At 29.5% G+C, this 18,175-nt stretch overlaps 1 protein-coding gene across 1 annotated transcript in view; it reads right to left on the reverse strand.

Annotated features, from left to right (window-relative positions):
* Positions 1-380: 380 nt before the first annotated feature.
* Positions 381-18,175, reverse strand: part of LOC123294308 (octopamine receptor beta-3R-like) — a 30,877-nt gene continuing 13,082 nt past the window's right edge. The window contains exons 5-7 of the mRNA XM_044875476.1: positions 3,145-3,331; positions 705-867; positions 381-518 (exon numbers count right to left, since the gene is read on the reverse strand). Of these exons, the coding sequence (XP_044731411.1) occupies positions 381-518; positions 705-867; positions 3,145-3,331 (488 nt within the window). The remainder of the gene's footprint in view (positions 519-704; positions 868-3,144; positions 3,332-18,175) is intronic.

Consider the following 18,175-nt stretch of genomic DNA (forward strand, 5'->3'; position numbering starts at 1 on the left):
GCAATTGCTGTTGTCCTTATCGTTGCATCTAATTATCAAATTATCTACCTCACTTTTTAAAATTTTTATTAATCCCCACCTTCCATTTCTAAGTGCTCTGTCATTGGCTAAATTTATTTATCCAACCATTCAGATCAAAATTTGATAAACAGCTTTTGCATTCATTTTTATTAGCTCATGCTTGTATATTGGTCAGAGTAGAGAAATTTGAAAGCAGTTTCAACTTAAAAATAAGTTGGATAATGTACCATGATGATCAAACTTTATCCAACCCTTTACGTTATAAGTACAGTTCGTAAATCCTGAGAAGCATCCAACTTTTTAAATAAATAAATTATTGTTATTTATATTGTTGGCTATGTTGTTATTGTTATTGGATGCTACACATACTGCGCAGTATTATGTTCATCCTCGTGATCACAATCATCGTCCTCGCAATCATCATGCACCGTATAATGATGATGGTGTGCTCCAGCTGCCGTTGATGTTTTTGGTGATAATGCCGATGCCGTTGTACTCTTTGTTAAATTATTATTATTAAAACAACAACATGAATAACAACAGCAACAACAATAATAATAACAATTACATGTTTGTTTCTTTTTATTTAAATCATTTGTTGCTGTTATTGTTGTTGCTTTTGTTTTAGTTGTATGTTTATTATAATTAAATAACCATATAAAACAGTAATAACAACATGGTACTGTACATTGTAATGTATCACGAAATGCTTCACGAAAATCACGATTAAAGTATGCATAAATTAATGGATTTAATGCACTATTTGTGTAACCAATCCAAAATAACATTCCCACTACTTCATTCGGGCAATAACATTTTGCACCACATAATGTTGTTGTCACGTACCTATTCGAAATAAACATAATAATTAAACGATATTTTTTGTTTTGCAGTAAATAAAATAGTACAGTGATAAAATTTTTTATAGTTAAAAGAAGGAAATAAATAATATAATAATTGGAAATAATAATATACTATATACCTGGTTCTTAAAATAGTAAGTGATCAAATTTTGTCGATAGTGGAAAAGTTGGAAAACAGCACCGATTTTAATGAAACGGCAGAGCAGGGGACAAATGTAACCACAATTTTTTTTTACTTTACTTTGGCTTAAAGTTGTCATCTGGTTGATATTTTTGGTCACTGAATACGAATATGTTGTCAGATTATACAGATTCTGTCACGTATTGCGAAAATCGTGTCATTTTTGAACGGAAGTATTTATCGTCCAAACTGTGCTTCAAGGGGTGATGGCTGATTATGAATACGATGTCTGAGATACATTCGAAAATAAAATATAACCTTATACTGTTTTTCAGTAGCGGGACAACTTTTCTCTTTTCATTGTGAAATTAAAATTGATTTAGCCTAAACTTTAACTAATGTTAGAATCAAATAATTATTTGTATAAAGAAGTAAATATTAGTATACTGTAACATTCAGTTTACTGCCTTTTTGTAATCATCTAAATCCACCTCTATGAAAATATTAAAATTCTACTGCCTTGTCAGTTAATAGTTTCTAGGGAGATTTGCGGAAACAGTCTTTGAATATGAATATTTCAGCACTCAAATAGTGAAATAATAATGGATGCTTTTAATATTTTCCCCTTATGATACATTTCCATTAAACGGAAGACATGAAGATGCGTGTCAATATTATTTCTGCTCAGAGTAGCATGCTTGATACTTCTATTAGGCTTGTACATACTAGGATATAAAGTACGATTATGTAATAAGATTCGTATAGAAGCAGTAAGGGGTAATTTTGTGCGCTGATCACGAATTTTTGGCCACTTTGCTCCTCGAGGTGAGGAACAAAGATTTGTCTATTTTTACCGTTTTTTTTTTTATAATTTTTTTCCCAGCAGGTTGACTATAAATATAAAATGTATGATGAGAATGATAGTCGTTTTTATGTTGTTTCACCTCGTTTTTGGTTTTTTTGAATAGCGACATTTTCGGCGCCAAAATCAACCAAAAAAATGCAAAACCAAAAAAAATATTTTTAGACCAAAAAAATGCAAGTCGTGGCTATTTAAAAAAATCAAAGGAGGTCTTGTAGATTTAGGTCAGCATAACCTAAAAACACCATCCATTGTATGGTTGGACAATACCCCGACGTCAGAGCTAATTTAGATAATTTTAAGTTTTCGTGGTTAGAATTATTTTAGATTGTCCAAATTTAGACGTTGTTAGAGTAGATTACAACCAAAATTTTGCCGCTAGTCAATTTATTTTGTCTGATCTAGAACTGGAGATATTGATCAAAATGCGTTTGACGCTTGATTTTGGCGCCGGAAGTTTCGTTATTCAAAAAAACAAAAAACGATGTGCAGGGCCGGATTTAAACTTCTGCCGCCCTTGGGCACTGAAAAAAATGCCGCCCCATCATTGAAAAAGTTATGTAGGTTTGATATCTTATTTTTTTTTAAAATTATTCAAAAATTTTTTTTTAAATTTTTAAGAAATTTATTGATTAATTAAAATTTTTTTTTTTTTAAATGCAAAAACAACTCAAAAACGTTCTTATTTTTTCCAAAAAAAACCAAATTTAAATTTTAATGATTTGACAAATATTGTATGAGTCGAATTTCTTAAATTATCTGATGAACGATGTATGATTAATTATAAGAATAAAAATTTCTATTGAGAAATTTTGATGACAATAACAAAATTTTTTTCCACTTTCCAAATTTTGCCGCCCTAGAAAATTTGCCGCCCTGGGCACTAGCCCCGACTGCCCCTAGTGTAAATCCACCGCTGACGATGTGGATAAGCATAAAAACCACTATCATTCCCTGCATACATTTTAATTTTAGTCAACCTCCTCGAAAAAAATTATTAAATAAACGGTAAAAAGGACCATATCTTTTTTTCTCACCTCGGGGAGCAAAATGGCCCAATAATTCGTGATGTTTTTTCAGCCATTCGCAATTTTTTTCCAAACGGGCTCGATTTTGAGTACCAGGTGACTACAGGCTTACACCATATCCTAAAGTATAATATACAACATTGCCCGACTTTATCTCTAAGTATGTACATTTCCGTACTCTCTATATCTCTGATTGATGTATATAACATAATATAATATAATTTGTAATACATAGAAAATTAAACTTACCATAAGAAGAATGGTAACCAACATAACAGGAATGCACCCATTATAATTCCTAAAGTACGTGCAGCTTTATGTTCAGCACGCCAACTATTACGTGATGAAGACGATGTGGTTGTAGTTGTTGTTGTTGTTGATGTTTGAGCTGTAATGGGTGTTGATTGTTGTTTTCTATGTTTTTTTATTGTTGTACCTAAATAACATAACATTACATAAACATATAAATATTTTATTTTACACATCATTCAATCAAAACCTTGAAGAAATCATGGAAAATCAAATATATAACAAAATTTAGATCAAGGTGAAATCATTTTTACCCAACTCTGTTTTTGTACGCAAACATATTTACGTTTTATTGAACGTGGAACAAAATGATTTTTCTAATTTTAAATCGATCATCTTCCTCTTCCATAAGCATGTATATCCAACAATTTTAAACTTGCGCGTAAAATAAAAAATTTTGCGTGTCCTGTTAAAGTAAACGCGCTGCCCCCGAGAATATTTATACTCTATACAGGGTGCGTCTTCTTAAGTTGGCTACAAATGGAAAAATTTTCTTATAAGTTTTACGCAAAAAAAGTTGTTCTTTATAAAAATCTCTGCTTTTGAAAATATACGCTATTTACTTCAGCTATTTACTCTTGACATCGAATGTACAGGGTAACCCCACATTGAAACAGTTCGATAGGAATGCTAATGGTCTTTTGGAAATGTATACCATTTTGAACAGATAATAAGGGAAGCGGTCCATCACTCTCGAGCTATGTAGGAGTGTATTTAAAGAATTACTTGTATGAAACCCGAAGATGGGTACGTTGAGGCAAACAAGAACTAAAGAAAACTGTTTTTACTTACGTCAACAATAATCATTGTAACGTAATGTATGAAAAATAAATGTTCTGTATTAATTATTTTGTTTTAATGTTTCAAATTAGCAAATAAACATTCTAAGTATGATGACTGGTTAATAAGTATATCAGATAACGTGTTTTATAAATAGGATTTGCAAATTTTCATTTAAAATTGAAGTGGTCAAAACATTCCTTTCGTTAACAATTCATTCCTAAACAGTTATCTTCAGTTTGTTTTTGTCTTAACGTCTCCACCTTCGTGTTCCATACATGTATTTGTTCTTTTACAAAGTTTTTTAAATACACTCCTACATATTTCAGTAGTGATTTCTTGAACCTTTTCCCTCATTATCTGTTCAAAATGGTCTAAATTTATAAACGACCATTAACTTTTCTATCGAGCTTTCTCAATTTGTGGACATCTTGCATATTCTATGTCAAAAGTGAGTAGCTAAATGTTAATATTTTTGAAAGCAGAGCTATTTATAAACAATACATTTTTTCCGTAAATCTTACAATAAAAAAGTTTTCTATATGTAGCCAACTTGGCTAGCATCCTGTATATAACACAATTAGGTGAAGTCATTTTTATCCAACTATGTTTTTGTACGCAAACATATGTAGTTCTGCGAAATGCATATTTTATACCCATATTTTATATACCCATATATATATACTGATTTTCATGACAAAATTTTCAAGTTTTTCTTTATGTCTTCTCATAATTATTACAAGCTTAAAATAATGAGATACCGTAAGACCCATCTTGTAAACTATAAGAAATAGAACAAAAGTTTAAATATAAAAAAATAAACATTTGTTTGAAACATTTTTTCATAAATATCTCTCTTTCTTGTTGCCATTTTCTAAAATAACTATCCATTGTGTGCGTAGGTAGAGACAATCAAATTGACGCCAGCGCTTATGACTAATTTTCAATTTTTTACATGTAAATTGTATAACAAATGTAAAATTAAAATTATTGAAAAATATCAATTAATTAAAATTGTTGCATTTGAAATTGTGAAAATAAGAAACGAAATTGCATAAATAATATTTTTATTATTCTATAGCAACATAGGTCAATTGGGTCTTGAGTCCGTAGGACCCATCTTGTAAACCGTTAGAGATAGAACAAAAGTTTAAATGTATAAAATGTTCCTTATCAAAAAATAAACAACTTTTGGTTGAAACATTGTTTCGTAAACATCACTGTTTATCCGTGAGGGCGCAAATTGTATAGTATGTATAATATGGGGATATCAATTATTGGTATGTGTGGCATGTATGTATGTGTAATGTTATAGAGTAATCAACACTGTCTATGCTTGGTATTTCAACAATTTACTCAGTCAATTGTTTTTTTTTCACTTGCTTAAATGTAAATTAGAAAATATTTAACATAGAAAATATTATTAAATGTTAAATATATACACAAAACATAAACTTATTTTATCTCCTTCACTCTAATTTATGAAATCGCAAAATAAAAAAATATGATTCTTTTAATTTCTTTTCTTCACTCCTTACGCAAGACCTATTCATCCGCCCACTTCAATTTTCTCTTCTTAGATGGCGTAAATTATATTGGAACAAGTGAAAACAAACAATTGACTGAGTTAATTGTTGAAATACCATGCATAGTCAGTGTTGATTTCTTTATCACATAACACATACAAACATGTGACACATACATAACTAATAAAGTATAGTACATATGTAAATGACTTTATAGGTTTCTGCATTACCGACCGACATTTAGTGTATAGTTTGTACACATAAAATTTCCGCCTAATTAGCGCCCTCACGGGTAAACAGTGATGTTTACGAAAATGTTTCAAACAAAAGTTGTTTAATTTTTGATAAGGAACATTTTTTACATTTAAACTTTTGTTCTATCTCTAACGGTTTATAAGATGGGTCCTACGGACCCAAGACCCAATTGACCTATGATGCTCATTTACGAACTTGGCCTCACTTTTTACGTCCTGAGTACGCTGTAAAAATTCTCAGCTCGATATCTTTTTTCGTTTTTGAGTTATCGTGACGGACGGACGGACAACCGGAAATGGACTAATTAGGTGATTCTATGAACACCTATGACAAAATTTTTTTCCTAGCATCATTATTTTTAAGCGTTACAAACTTGGGACTAAACTTAATATACTATGTATATTTCATATATGCATGGTATAAAAATGGCGGACATATAACATACTACGAGCAGATTTTCACAGTGATTTTACCCGCTTTTACAAAAAAAGGTTCCCCCCTCACCTCCTTTACACAATGACAACAACATTGGAAGTACTACAGATCAGGAGCAGAACACGTCTCGATCTCATCGTCCAGAAAATTCAAAACTTGTATTGATTGGAAATAAAAAAATAAACGACGGTCAAGATTATTTACGTAAACAGCACACTATTATTATGAATATAAAATCATTGATTATAAAATGTAAACAATTCATTCATAGATGTTTATTCATACTCCGATTAACTAATTTAACAACCCCTTAACAAAAACATTTTAACAATACCAACATTTTATATTTGGATATTTTTAGATTTTGAATATTGATGAGAACAAATACATTAAACTTATCACCGTTGCTATTCACACGCTAACGTTTAAAATATATTCTTATTTGCACATTTGCGTCATAGAGTTGGCCAAATACTTTATGTAATAAATGACATATGTATATTTTTAGCAATTATTAGCAACTTAGGTTTTTCATTAGTTAATTTCTGCATTTTATTTAATATAACTCTATGGAATCAGAAAGTTGAGGTGTAACCAATTCCGTTCGCGGTATGCCTAAGGTAGCGGGTTCGATTCCCGCCGTCACAATAAAAATTAATATTAATAATAGTTGTGATGGGCTAGTGTAGCACATGGTATATGCATGAAAAGTGCACTCAGCTTCTAAAAATAATTGAGGAGCTGATAAATGAAATTATCAACGTAAAAGATGGTAAAACACATTTATGGTATCACAGTAATACTCTAATAATAATTTGGTTGCAAGAGGTTTTTATCTTTGACCTTTATGGCAGCTTTTGGCTTTGGTTTAGTGTCCCAGAAAAAATCATTACATGAAAAAAATAAAAAACCGTATTCTTCTAGCTTGTGAAAAACGGGGTAGTTTTAGGGGTGTTTTTCTCATTTTCGGAGAATTGTGATGTAGGGAGTAAAATTCTTCGAAGTATTCTGTTAATTTAACTTTATTTCGATTCGAATTGACTTAATTTCGATAGTTGCAATGAAAAAGTTGATAGTCATCGAATACCGAAAACCGCATCTTTCTAGCATGTCTCTAAGTGTCTTTGAATTTGTATCGGTATGTCAGTGAAAGAGTGAATCAGCATATAGCGCTATATAGTATTTTAGATTTTGTTAAATTATTTTTAGCTATTTTCGACAGACAATATTTAAAAATATCTTACCCTTACTTCAAAGAGATAAAAAAAATAAAATAGAGAAATAGAGATTAAAAAATATCTTGCAAACTGCGCTAAAAATCTTAATTTGAGAATGGTATGATTTATTTTGTTTGTTTTAAAAATGACCTTTCATTTCAGGTTTTTCACTATTTTGCAAGTGTTGCGTTGATTAACGAACGTGAATTCGCTCACAAGAAATATATTGCGAAAAGAATAAGTTAATTTATTGAGGTGTTGTACTATGTTTACAAATAGTAAGTCTAGCCTAGCACAGTACAAATGGTGAGAATTGGGAATTAGTGCAAATCACCATCTTTTACAATAATTAAATGCATGAATCAACGCAAAATGTTAGTTTTTTTAAGACAATTTTAAGTGTTTTAAGCTGTTAGTATATAAGTAAAGTAAATACAGTAGAGTCTCGACAATCGATAAACAACAGAAATGATCCAATTAATGAATTGAATTGGATCCGATTACTGGGAATGTATACGACAAAATACATTATAAATGAAACAGAGCATTGAAACAGCAGTGGAATGTATGCATTTAAGCAAAGCTGTACACACAACATTTAGGTAGTATTCTGGTCTAAATAGAAGAAATTTTTTTGTATATTTTTAAAGGTTAGACCTTTAAGAATATGTCCTTAAACGAACTTTTCAAAATTCGAATTATTTCGGAGATACAGCGGGTTTTCTGGTAACGAACTGTACTGTGAGCTTCTGCTGCTTCAAAAGATGGAAAAACAGCTCGATTAGCTAAAATAACTTTGCAAGACATTGCATATCAAATAGAAGATAGCCCAATGTATGGATCTGGGATCGGCGAATAATCCAAAGTGAGTAACATTATTATCCGAGTAGCTCTACCGGAATTATCTCTTAAACTTAAAACGCGTTTTTCTTGAAACTACATTTTTCAAGGTGGTTTTATCATGATATCTCAAGTTCTACATGACCGATTCCTTTGAAACTTCGTGAAAAACATCTGAACCTTGGATTTCAAAATATTTCAATTTTAAGTGTTTTTTTAAAATCCGAAAAAGTCAAAAAAAGTGGTGGAAACATTTTTTTTTCATTTCGACGACATTTTGTGTTCGGATCATTACTACGACTGAAATCGTGTCAACCAGAATGCCGTGTTTTTTTTGTAACCCCCACTTCACCTGACTGTAATTCGAAGAATTTTTATTTTTATTTTTTTTCACAATTTTTGTATTATATTTTTAACATAGCAATAAAAGTCATATGAAAAAATTGCTACAAAAATGTTTTTCATTTTCTTAAATATAATCTTAGTTTGAAAAATGCCTACAATTTAGGCTTTTAGACCAGAATATTCCCTTGCTATTGTGCTTTTAGAATCATAGCAATGAATTGTGTTAGATGTACAGTACATACAAACAAACAATATTGGTTTTGTGTGACTGGTAGAGACATTTCCGATTATCGACTTTTTTCATTATCAAGATTCTATCGTATATGTTTATAGATGGTGGAAACGCAATTAAATTATGCAGTATATTAATTCATACTATTAATACTAACTGATTTGCACTTCCACCATCATTGAAAAGTTTTGTTTGAGCAAGATAAGCGAAAATTTAATTGTTTAGTAATATTGTTCGCACTATAACCTTCTCCGAAGAATACATAACACTAAACGTAATGCTAATTTCATAAAACTCTAGTTGTAAGAATTTCCAGTTGTAAAAGAAGATAGTTTGTCAGAAATTTTAAATCTAATAAAGATCTTTATTTCTAAAAAATAATATCATTTTCAGCAAAAAAGGGATTAACAAAAATTAATCAATCAAATTTTTATAAAGAGCAAATTTGTAAAAAAAAGAAGCAATTTACATTTAATATTCTTAAATATAAAATTTCTAGAAAAAAAAATCGTAAAAAAGTATAATAATATAGCCACAAATTAAATAGCGAAAAGTTTTAATTAAAGTTTTGCTGATTGGTGCTTGTTTCTATGACCCAGAAAATCCCTTATCATGATCAACGTATTGTAATTTTTTGGATCTGATCTTTTTAAATAATTTTTAAAAAAGTATAAGAAAACTTTGTAAATTATAAAAATTTCAAATTCAAAACTTCCATATAATACAGGGTGTCTATTTTAAGTTAATATGCTCTAAGCTTGAAAATAGTTTTTATAGATAAAGCTTAATGGAAAGTTCAATCTACTCCATATCTGTTCTGCCCCATAAAGTTTTTATTGATAAAAATTTTTTATTCGAAACTTTCTAATTTAAAGCGTGCATTTAATTTTTGACAGTTATGAAATGAACCCGAAAACTTTTCTCTAACATTTTTCGTTTGACGCATTTTCCTCGATTAAATTTATACATCGAGTTTCAAGCATATGTCTATTTAAAAAAGACCCTATACGTTTTGAATTGGAAATTTTTATAACTAACAAAGTTTTATTATTTTCTATTATTTATATTTTCTTATTATTAGTAAGTCCATCGTTAAATCAGAATATTGTTTGCTTTATTCTCAATTATAGTCTTTTTCAAGTTATTGTTCCGTAACATCTTAGCTATTGAGTATTGGAAAAAAGTGCAAGAATAACTAAATCTTGGAAATTTATTTGCATGCACCCGGTATATTCATTGCCAACAGGGCAATGGAGATGCTTTTTAAATAGGGTAAATTTGGGATGACATAATTGGTATACTGACATAATTAACCTGTAAGTTACAATTAAACAGTGATTTACCTACATGTTAACGTGTAACTAGGCGGGTCGTAAATATAATATACACGATGAAATCACTCAGGCGGGCTATATAAAACAATTCAAATATTATTATAGCGAGCATATATAAGCTGGATATAAATGCTATATAGTAAATATAGTATATAACATAGATTAGATTAGATTAGGTTTAGAGTTATGTTAGGTCATTAAAGGAACCTTGACATGCAACCAAATCTTAATATATACACAATAGGGAAAAAAAGTCGATAAAGTTTTATACATATTTTTATTTCTATGAGTGTATTAGGTATATACTCATATATACATATATGTAACATCGACTCAAACCCCGAATTCATTCATCCGATTTTTCACGGCCAGAAATGATGTTTGAATTTCATTTTCAAGGAAAATAATCTATTGATTTTGCAAAAAAATATTTGCAATTGTTCATTTAAGTCTGTGCACACTGTATCGGCAATAAACCTATTCTGATCGGAGTGATATTTGATGTCTACACTGCCTGTAATATTTAGAAAGCTTAAGTTCTTAAACCAGAAAAATCAGAGTGTTTAAAGTGATGGAAAGGAAATTGAAACATTCTATTTGGATTTTTTCTTATAATTTTATTCAACTAAAAATTATTCTTTATCTTAGTCCACATATCGGGTGTATAAGTCCTCAAGCAAGACCTTGACTTTAAAAGAGAATTCTAATTTATAACTTTTTCCTACGAAATAAAGGAAAAGTTAAAAAAAAAAAAAACCAACAACTTGTTCGAGCAGGACTTACATTGAATACATCAAAAACCAAAATTATGACTAATGCTTCGCAGCCGTACAACACCATTGTAAATATGGAGAAAACAGAATACGTGGACGAATACGTATACCTAGGACAACTATACTAATAGTCACACGGGATACTTTGCAAAAGGAGATTGTCAGAAGAACCGTCAACGCGTCGAAAAAAGTTTTGGTCTTTTAGCGAAATAATGAAAAACAAAGACATGCCAATTAAAGATAAAAGAAAAGTATATAACATGTCAATTTTGTCATGATTAAACTACGGTTTTCAAACATGGGCCTTAACAGAGAAACTAGCTAAAAAAATAAAAGTATGTCAAAACGGAATAAGGAGATGTGTAATCGGAGTAAGAAGAAAGGATAAAGTGAGATTGAACAAAATTAAAAATATAACTAAATTTAAGCATGCCACTAAAGTATGCAAAACACTTAAATGGAAATTGGCAGGCCATATGCTAAGAGAGAAAAATGAGAAATGAACTTAAATAATATCTGAGTGACACCCCAGAGATGGAAAAAGAAGTAAAGGTCGGCAAATGGAACGCTGGAAAAATTACCTCAGAAGAAATACTTGCCCAGAATAGATCAGTATTTCACGCGTCATAGATAGGAGGAAATCTTTGGAGGAGACCTTTGTCGAAGGGCAAACTCTTGTGAAAAAAAACGAACGGTCAGTAAAAAATAAAAATGATTATAAAAAAAAGTATATTCTGTTCCACAGGCAACTAGTTTAGTTTGATCGGAGTCATATTGGACATTTATATTCTAGACTGTCTGTAAGATTAGAAAGCCAAAGTTATTTAATAACCAGCAAAATAAGAGTGTTTATTGTAATAAAAAAGAAATTGAAACATGCTGTTGGATTTTCTCTTTTAATATTTTTTAACTAAAAATTATTATCTATCTTAGTCTACATATCGGGTGTATAAGTCTAGTAAAGGAAAACTTTAAATTCCTCATAAAAAAACGAACAATTTTTTCGAAACATTTTTTTTCGAGAAATTAATGGTTTAGGTTTATTGTACTAAAAATTCTATCTACGATTGTTTTTGAATGCTGAAACATATAATAACAGGTAGACGTATAAACTTTGTCATCATAGCAAATATGGATTATTTTAAAACTTCCAATTGCAATTTTAACATCTTAGACTAAGAATTCAAAATTCTTCCAGAACGAACATTGTATATGTTGTAAAAGGAACTTTCGTTCCGTATTTCAAATTAATAGAGCGTTAAGTTTCAGAGAAATCATGATGAATATACCTACCATATTTGGTTTTTTATAATCTCAAAAACGAATTTAGTTAGTTTACAAGTTTACAATTAGCCAAAAAAACTTTGGCTAATTTTCTTTGGTGAGAATTTTCTTTATATTTTTCTGTATATTTTGGCTAGTTGAATTAAGAAATTTTTTTTCAAGTGAATTAATGTTGTTCAGATGTAGGATACTAGTAATTTATTCTTAATTTTTACATTGTCTGATAAAACTAATTTCGGACTTTTATTATTTTTTACTTGTATTATGAATGAATATACAGAATGTTGTGAAAAGTAGGTGGCACCTTTGACAGTTGGCAGGGTAAAACGGTTGACTATTTCACTGTCAACGTATCACGGTGATTGACAGTCAACACCGAGAGAAAAAGAAAATGGATAAAAATTATAAAAAAATTCAGTTAGAAGACCAATTTTTCTCTTTTCCTAATATATAAACTAAAGCTAGACAGATTAAATATTTTTAATTTGTCTTTTATTTATAAATTATGTATTTATAGAACTAAAAATGCAAAAACGGTTAGAAGCCCATATTTGCAATAATTTGTTAAAAAGTATTCTAATTAAAAATTATCGTAAAGTGTAGATTTTTAGGTAATGTATTAGTAAGATTTGCAGAACTTTGACATGACGTGACATTTTTTTTTAACTTTTCATAAACTGTAAAGAAAGTTTCAAAGAAATTTTCCTTTGCCAGATTTATTTAGCTGGTACCGGGGACTTTTTTGAAATTTTCTACAGAAATAATTTCTGTTGGAATATGCTCAGGAGTACCCCCCGAATGTAATCCAAATTGTCGGGACTGGGGAGTGCGAGCTTCAGTCGCCATCCTTACACGTTTTGTCAAATATCTCGTGAACGTACCTCAAATATAGCAGGGATTATTTTCGTAGACAATAACATTTCTATAACTTTTATTTAAATTTTTTTCTGAATTATGCATAGGTATTTATTTTATAGCGCTTTAAACTTATGATACTTTAATGTATCATGAATCGTTAACTATATATTTAGCAATAACCATATTGAAAAAAGTTTGGACTAATTTAAAAAATAACTTATGCACAGCAACAAGTTTTAAATAAAAGTTATTTTCTTCGAAAATGATTCCTACTATTTTTGATGTACGATGCATGGTCCACGAAATATTTTATAAAACGTGTTTTCCAAGATATGGGCTGAGCTCGTGCCCTCCAGTCCCGCCAACTTGAATTTAGTGGGCTATGAGTCCCCATCCATATTTTATTGACCGATACTTTATAATTAAATTTTACAAATATCCCATTTTATCTTTAGAAAAGTCTCTCAAGTTCTATGATGTAAATAGTAAACTCTCTCCTTGAGAATGTTGAGTTACCTAATGGAATGTATACAGGTCGTTTGACTCCACTATAACTAAAAAAGATCCCATTGGTTCTGAGTAAAAACCGGTGTGGTTCTGTGTAAAACCAGAAAAATGTTACCTTATTATTAATTTAATTAATTTTGTTGGAGACAGCTTTTTACCTTTTCCATCACTTATTTATAAGTTACTCTATCCACCTACTATGGCTTTCTCCCGTCTATGTCAAAGTGTCTCAAAATCATCATAATTTGAATAACTTTTGATGAATATTTCCTCTAATAGTCTAGTTATCCGAGCGCGGCTTAGTTTTCCGTGTAACATATAATGCTGTTCAATGCTTAGTCATGTACAGTGATGGATTTACAATAGGGGCAGTCGGGGCTAGCGCCCAGGGCGGCAAATTTTCTAGGGCGGCAAAATTTGTAAAGTTAGAAAACATTTTCTATACAATATATAAATAACTAATTCTTTTAAATAAACATTGTTTGAAAAAATAAAATTTGATATTTTTTTTCTGGAATTGATAAATATAGTTTTTTTTGAAGAATTAAAAAAATTTTATTTTTTCATGTTTATTGAGAACTCTGGACATAAAGCTGAAGATTTGCTAGTTGCTGTATTATCTGTTCTTGAGTTTTTTTATCTTGATCTCTCAGATTGTCAAATTCAGTCATATGATAACGCGAATAATGTATCAGGGATTTATTCGGGCTTACAGGCAAGAATTCATGAAATTATATCTTGCAGAACATGCTCCTTGTGCTGCTCATTCTATGAATTTAGTTGTAGTTCACGCAGTAGAATGCGCCCCAGAAGCTGCTTCATTCTTTCATACAGTACAAACTTTATACAACTTTTTTACTACATCGACGCATCGCTGGGAAGTCTTACAGTTTCATACTGAAAAAAGAATTGCGTTAAAATCTTTATCTGCAACCAGATAGTCAGCTCGTTATGAAGCGGTTCTGTTTTCTGCAATTAATTAGTTATTCTAATTCTTAAAAAATAAGATATCAAAACTATTAAAATAAAATTTCAGTCATAGGGCGACATTTTCTTCAGTGCCCCAGGGCGGCAGAAATTTAAATCCGGCCCTGGTCATGTAACATAATGTAACGTATATCTATTTTATATGCATTATTGTAAATTAATAATAATTTGTAGTTCAATATTTACAATTATTTTGGCAATGTGTTGATGCTATTCCAAAGAATAAGGATTATTTTCAAGTGCTCATAAGCAAACATTATCATTGATCAATACAATTCCAGAAATTGGTGTCTGGCTTAATTATGCTTATTCAGAAATTTTTTATTTAAGAAAATTCATATAAGTGGGGCATTAATTTCCACGGGACTTGGAAACTTTTTGATTGCGCAACCAAGTTTAAATTTGATGGATAACCGTCTTTTTTATTTTTCTAAGATAATTGAATAAAAAATGGAAAAACCGTGGCACTGAATAAAACAGCATGCTCTTTGAGCGAAAATTTAAAAAAATTTCGTAGATAAAAATTTTTTTTTTTTGGTAAGATAATTAAGCTACATCCCAAATTTTAGAGGCGTATTTATTAAGAACAATAAATGCTGATTGACACCGGGAATTTTGAGAAAATCATTTTACCAAGCGAAAACATGTGCCTTTAAATAGAGCAACGATAACAGATTAAACTGGGTTTCAGCTGGCGTTAAATATTTAGATGGATGTTAAGAAATCATAGAAACGTCCAACAATATTGTTCAATTGTATAAATAAACCCTCTTAAAAAATAGTCCACACTTTTAATTATCTATTCATTCCATAGACCACTACTTTTTTTAAAGATTTAAGCCGGATTGTGATTGCCATATTCAATGTATGACGTCATTGGAGATTTTCCCAATATGATATGATACAAGTGTACGGCTACATAGATTTTTTAACATTTTATAGAGATAAAAAGTTATTAATAATTTTTTTAATCATACAGCATTAATAAATAGAAAAATATATTCGAGGTAGAAAGTATTTTGCGTTGTAAAGAATCATATTAATGAATATGTTAAACATAAAAACTTGGACTCTGTGACATTCTGTAAATATGAATTTGTATTATTGATTGATGACCTTCAAATTAATTTATAGTTACTTGTTATAAATATAATCAATATTTTAACTTTTACAAACAAAACAGAATCAGAAAACAAAAAAAAAAAAAAAATTACCAAATGGCAAAGAATTAGTGGCGCAATTTTGTTACTTGTTATTTGATGTATTTCCACAGTTTACATCAAATAGAATTGATGTTATTACTTAGTCAATCAGGCTAAATTAAAAAAGTTTTTGTTCAAACTGAGATGGAAGGGTAAAGATAGTACAACTACGAAAAACTTTTGGCTTATGTTTACCACTTATTTTTTGTAATAACAACTAATTTGAAACAAAATAGACACCATAATTTCAATTTGAATCTAGAGGATAGACCGGGAGCTAATGTTTCCTTTACACATTAACGAAAATTTTGTAAAAAAGTATGAACAAGTATTAAAATTTCCAGTGAAGTTTTTTTATCGGGATTATCATTTTTCGGATGCAAGAAATAACCTATGAAAAATCCATTGCAAAATCATGTGCGAAAAAAAAAATTATTCCAGGTTAATGGTCGCGAAAATAGGTTTTTTTTCTTAAAATATCTCGTAAACTATTAAGTTAATGGCAGTATTAGCTTTTTAAATATGTTTGTGAGTTAATTTTACATTAAACACGCCCTCCATAGAAGCCATAATTTTCGGATTACTCAACATTTAGTTAACAGTCAATTTAAAAAAATTATATTAAATATAAAATATAAATATAAAAAATATTTATAATTTTTAAATTTTTTTTTTTCAAGCAAATGTCTTGAGAACTACGGATATTTTGTGTAGAACTTTTTTTATGTAAAATTAACTCACGAACAAATTTTGTTAGCTATAACTGTCATCAACTTAATAGCTTACGAGATATTTACAAAAAAAAAACTCTTCCACCAATTTTGACTTTGAATACTATTTTTTGTGCACATGGTTTCAAAATGGTCTTTTCATAGGTCATTTCTTGCATCCAAATAAAGATAATCCCGTTCTAAAAACATCACTTGTACTTTTTAAGCAGGTTGGCTTATTGTTTGTCTTATTTTTCTGACGAGCTATTCATGGATATGGTGAAACATGACATTTGGGCTAATTGGTAATAAAAAAGATTGGTGTAGACACCTGGGTTTGAGTGGTGAACATCTTTTATAAAAAATGGTGGAAGCGAGGAGAAGTTAAGAAAGTTTATAAAATAGATTAATTTTATATGTATATTATATATAAGTTTATACTTTGAACATAAAATAGTTTAACTTTTTTCAAACGATGTGAATTTGGGTTTAAGTAGGAATGAATGGTGAAAATCTCTTCTTAAAGCATTGGGTTTTTATTTGACAGCCTCAATATTTTTCAAAATATTTCTAAAAACTGAGGAGCGAAGTGACGACTTGTAGATTATACAGGGCCACACCAAATCTCTGAAGAATGAATTAGCCAAGTCAAAAAAAGTAAGCAAAGCAATAGAAATAAAATTTATAACGATTTATCACTTGATCTCCTTAAGTACAATATTTATCGAGACATTTACTTTTTGGTCGGGTGATAATAGTGAATAAAAATGGTCGGATCATAAAATGAAGCAAAAATAATTTTCTACAACTTTGATCACTAGCGATCATATGAATCGAGAAATCCTCAAAGTTAAAAACAATAAATAAGAAGGTCTCATTCCGTTAATGGTACATCGAATCAAAATACTAGGAACTTTTCTTCTTATCCTTGACTTGACGAGTTGATTTTTCAGATATTCGATTTGACTTAATGGTACACCCTGTATATTATTATCCTCTGTATAAAATATTTAAAGAATTGAGTTCTAAATGGATGCCAAGTTCTTTAGCTAATCCTGAAATTTATTTATAAGAACATACAATACTCAAAAATAAATTGTTGAAAACACAATTTCTTTTTTGTTTTGTTTTTTTAATGTTAGATGTTAAAAATATAACTTCTAAATTTATAACAGATAACTTAGGATAAATTAAAACTCAAGACTTGACTCGGTTAGTAACTCCATAGATACTCCATACTCAGTAATTTATTACAATTATGCAGTGATAAGCAAAATCAATTACAAGACTGAGATTAAGATCAAGTCTACATCAACGGGCCAATATGAAGACCAAGACTATATGAAGAGTCTCACAAGTGCCTTGCGAGACTCTTGCTTACATATTTCGCATAATTTTTTCTTTACTTATAACATGGAAGTTTGAGTAAGTATTTAAAACCACAGGAGATTTTGTTAAAATATTTGTTGTTATTATTTGAAATATTATAAATTTTATATTTAAAAATTCCCCAGGAGACATTATTCTAAAAAATAATTCATTTTTTTTAGTTTTGGGATTATTGTCATGAAAGTGATTCTATAAAAGTATAAATCCATTAACACAAACTAATTTGATACTGACTGTTTTTAAAATTTTATACTTTGAAAATCTTGTTGGTTTTTTTTTTTTTTTAAATATATTCTA

Source organism: Chrysoperla carnea, chromosome 1 (genome assembly GCF_905475395.1).
Source record: "Chrysoperla carnea chromosome 1, inChrCarn1.1, whole genome shotgun sequence".
Classification (NCBI taxonomy): Eukaryota; Metazoa; Arthropoda; class Insecta; order Neuroptera; family Chrysopidae; genus Chrysoperla; species Chrysoperla carnea.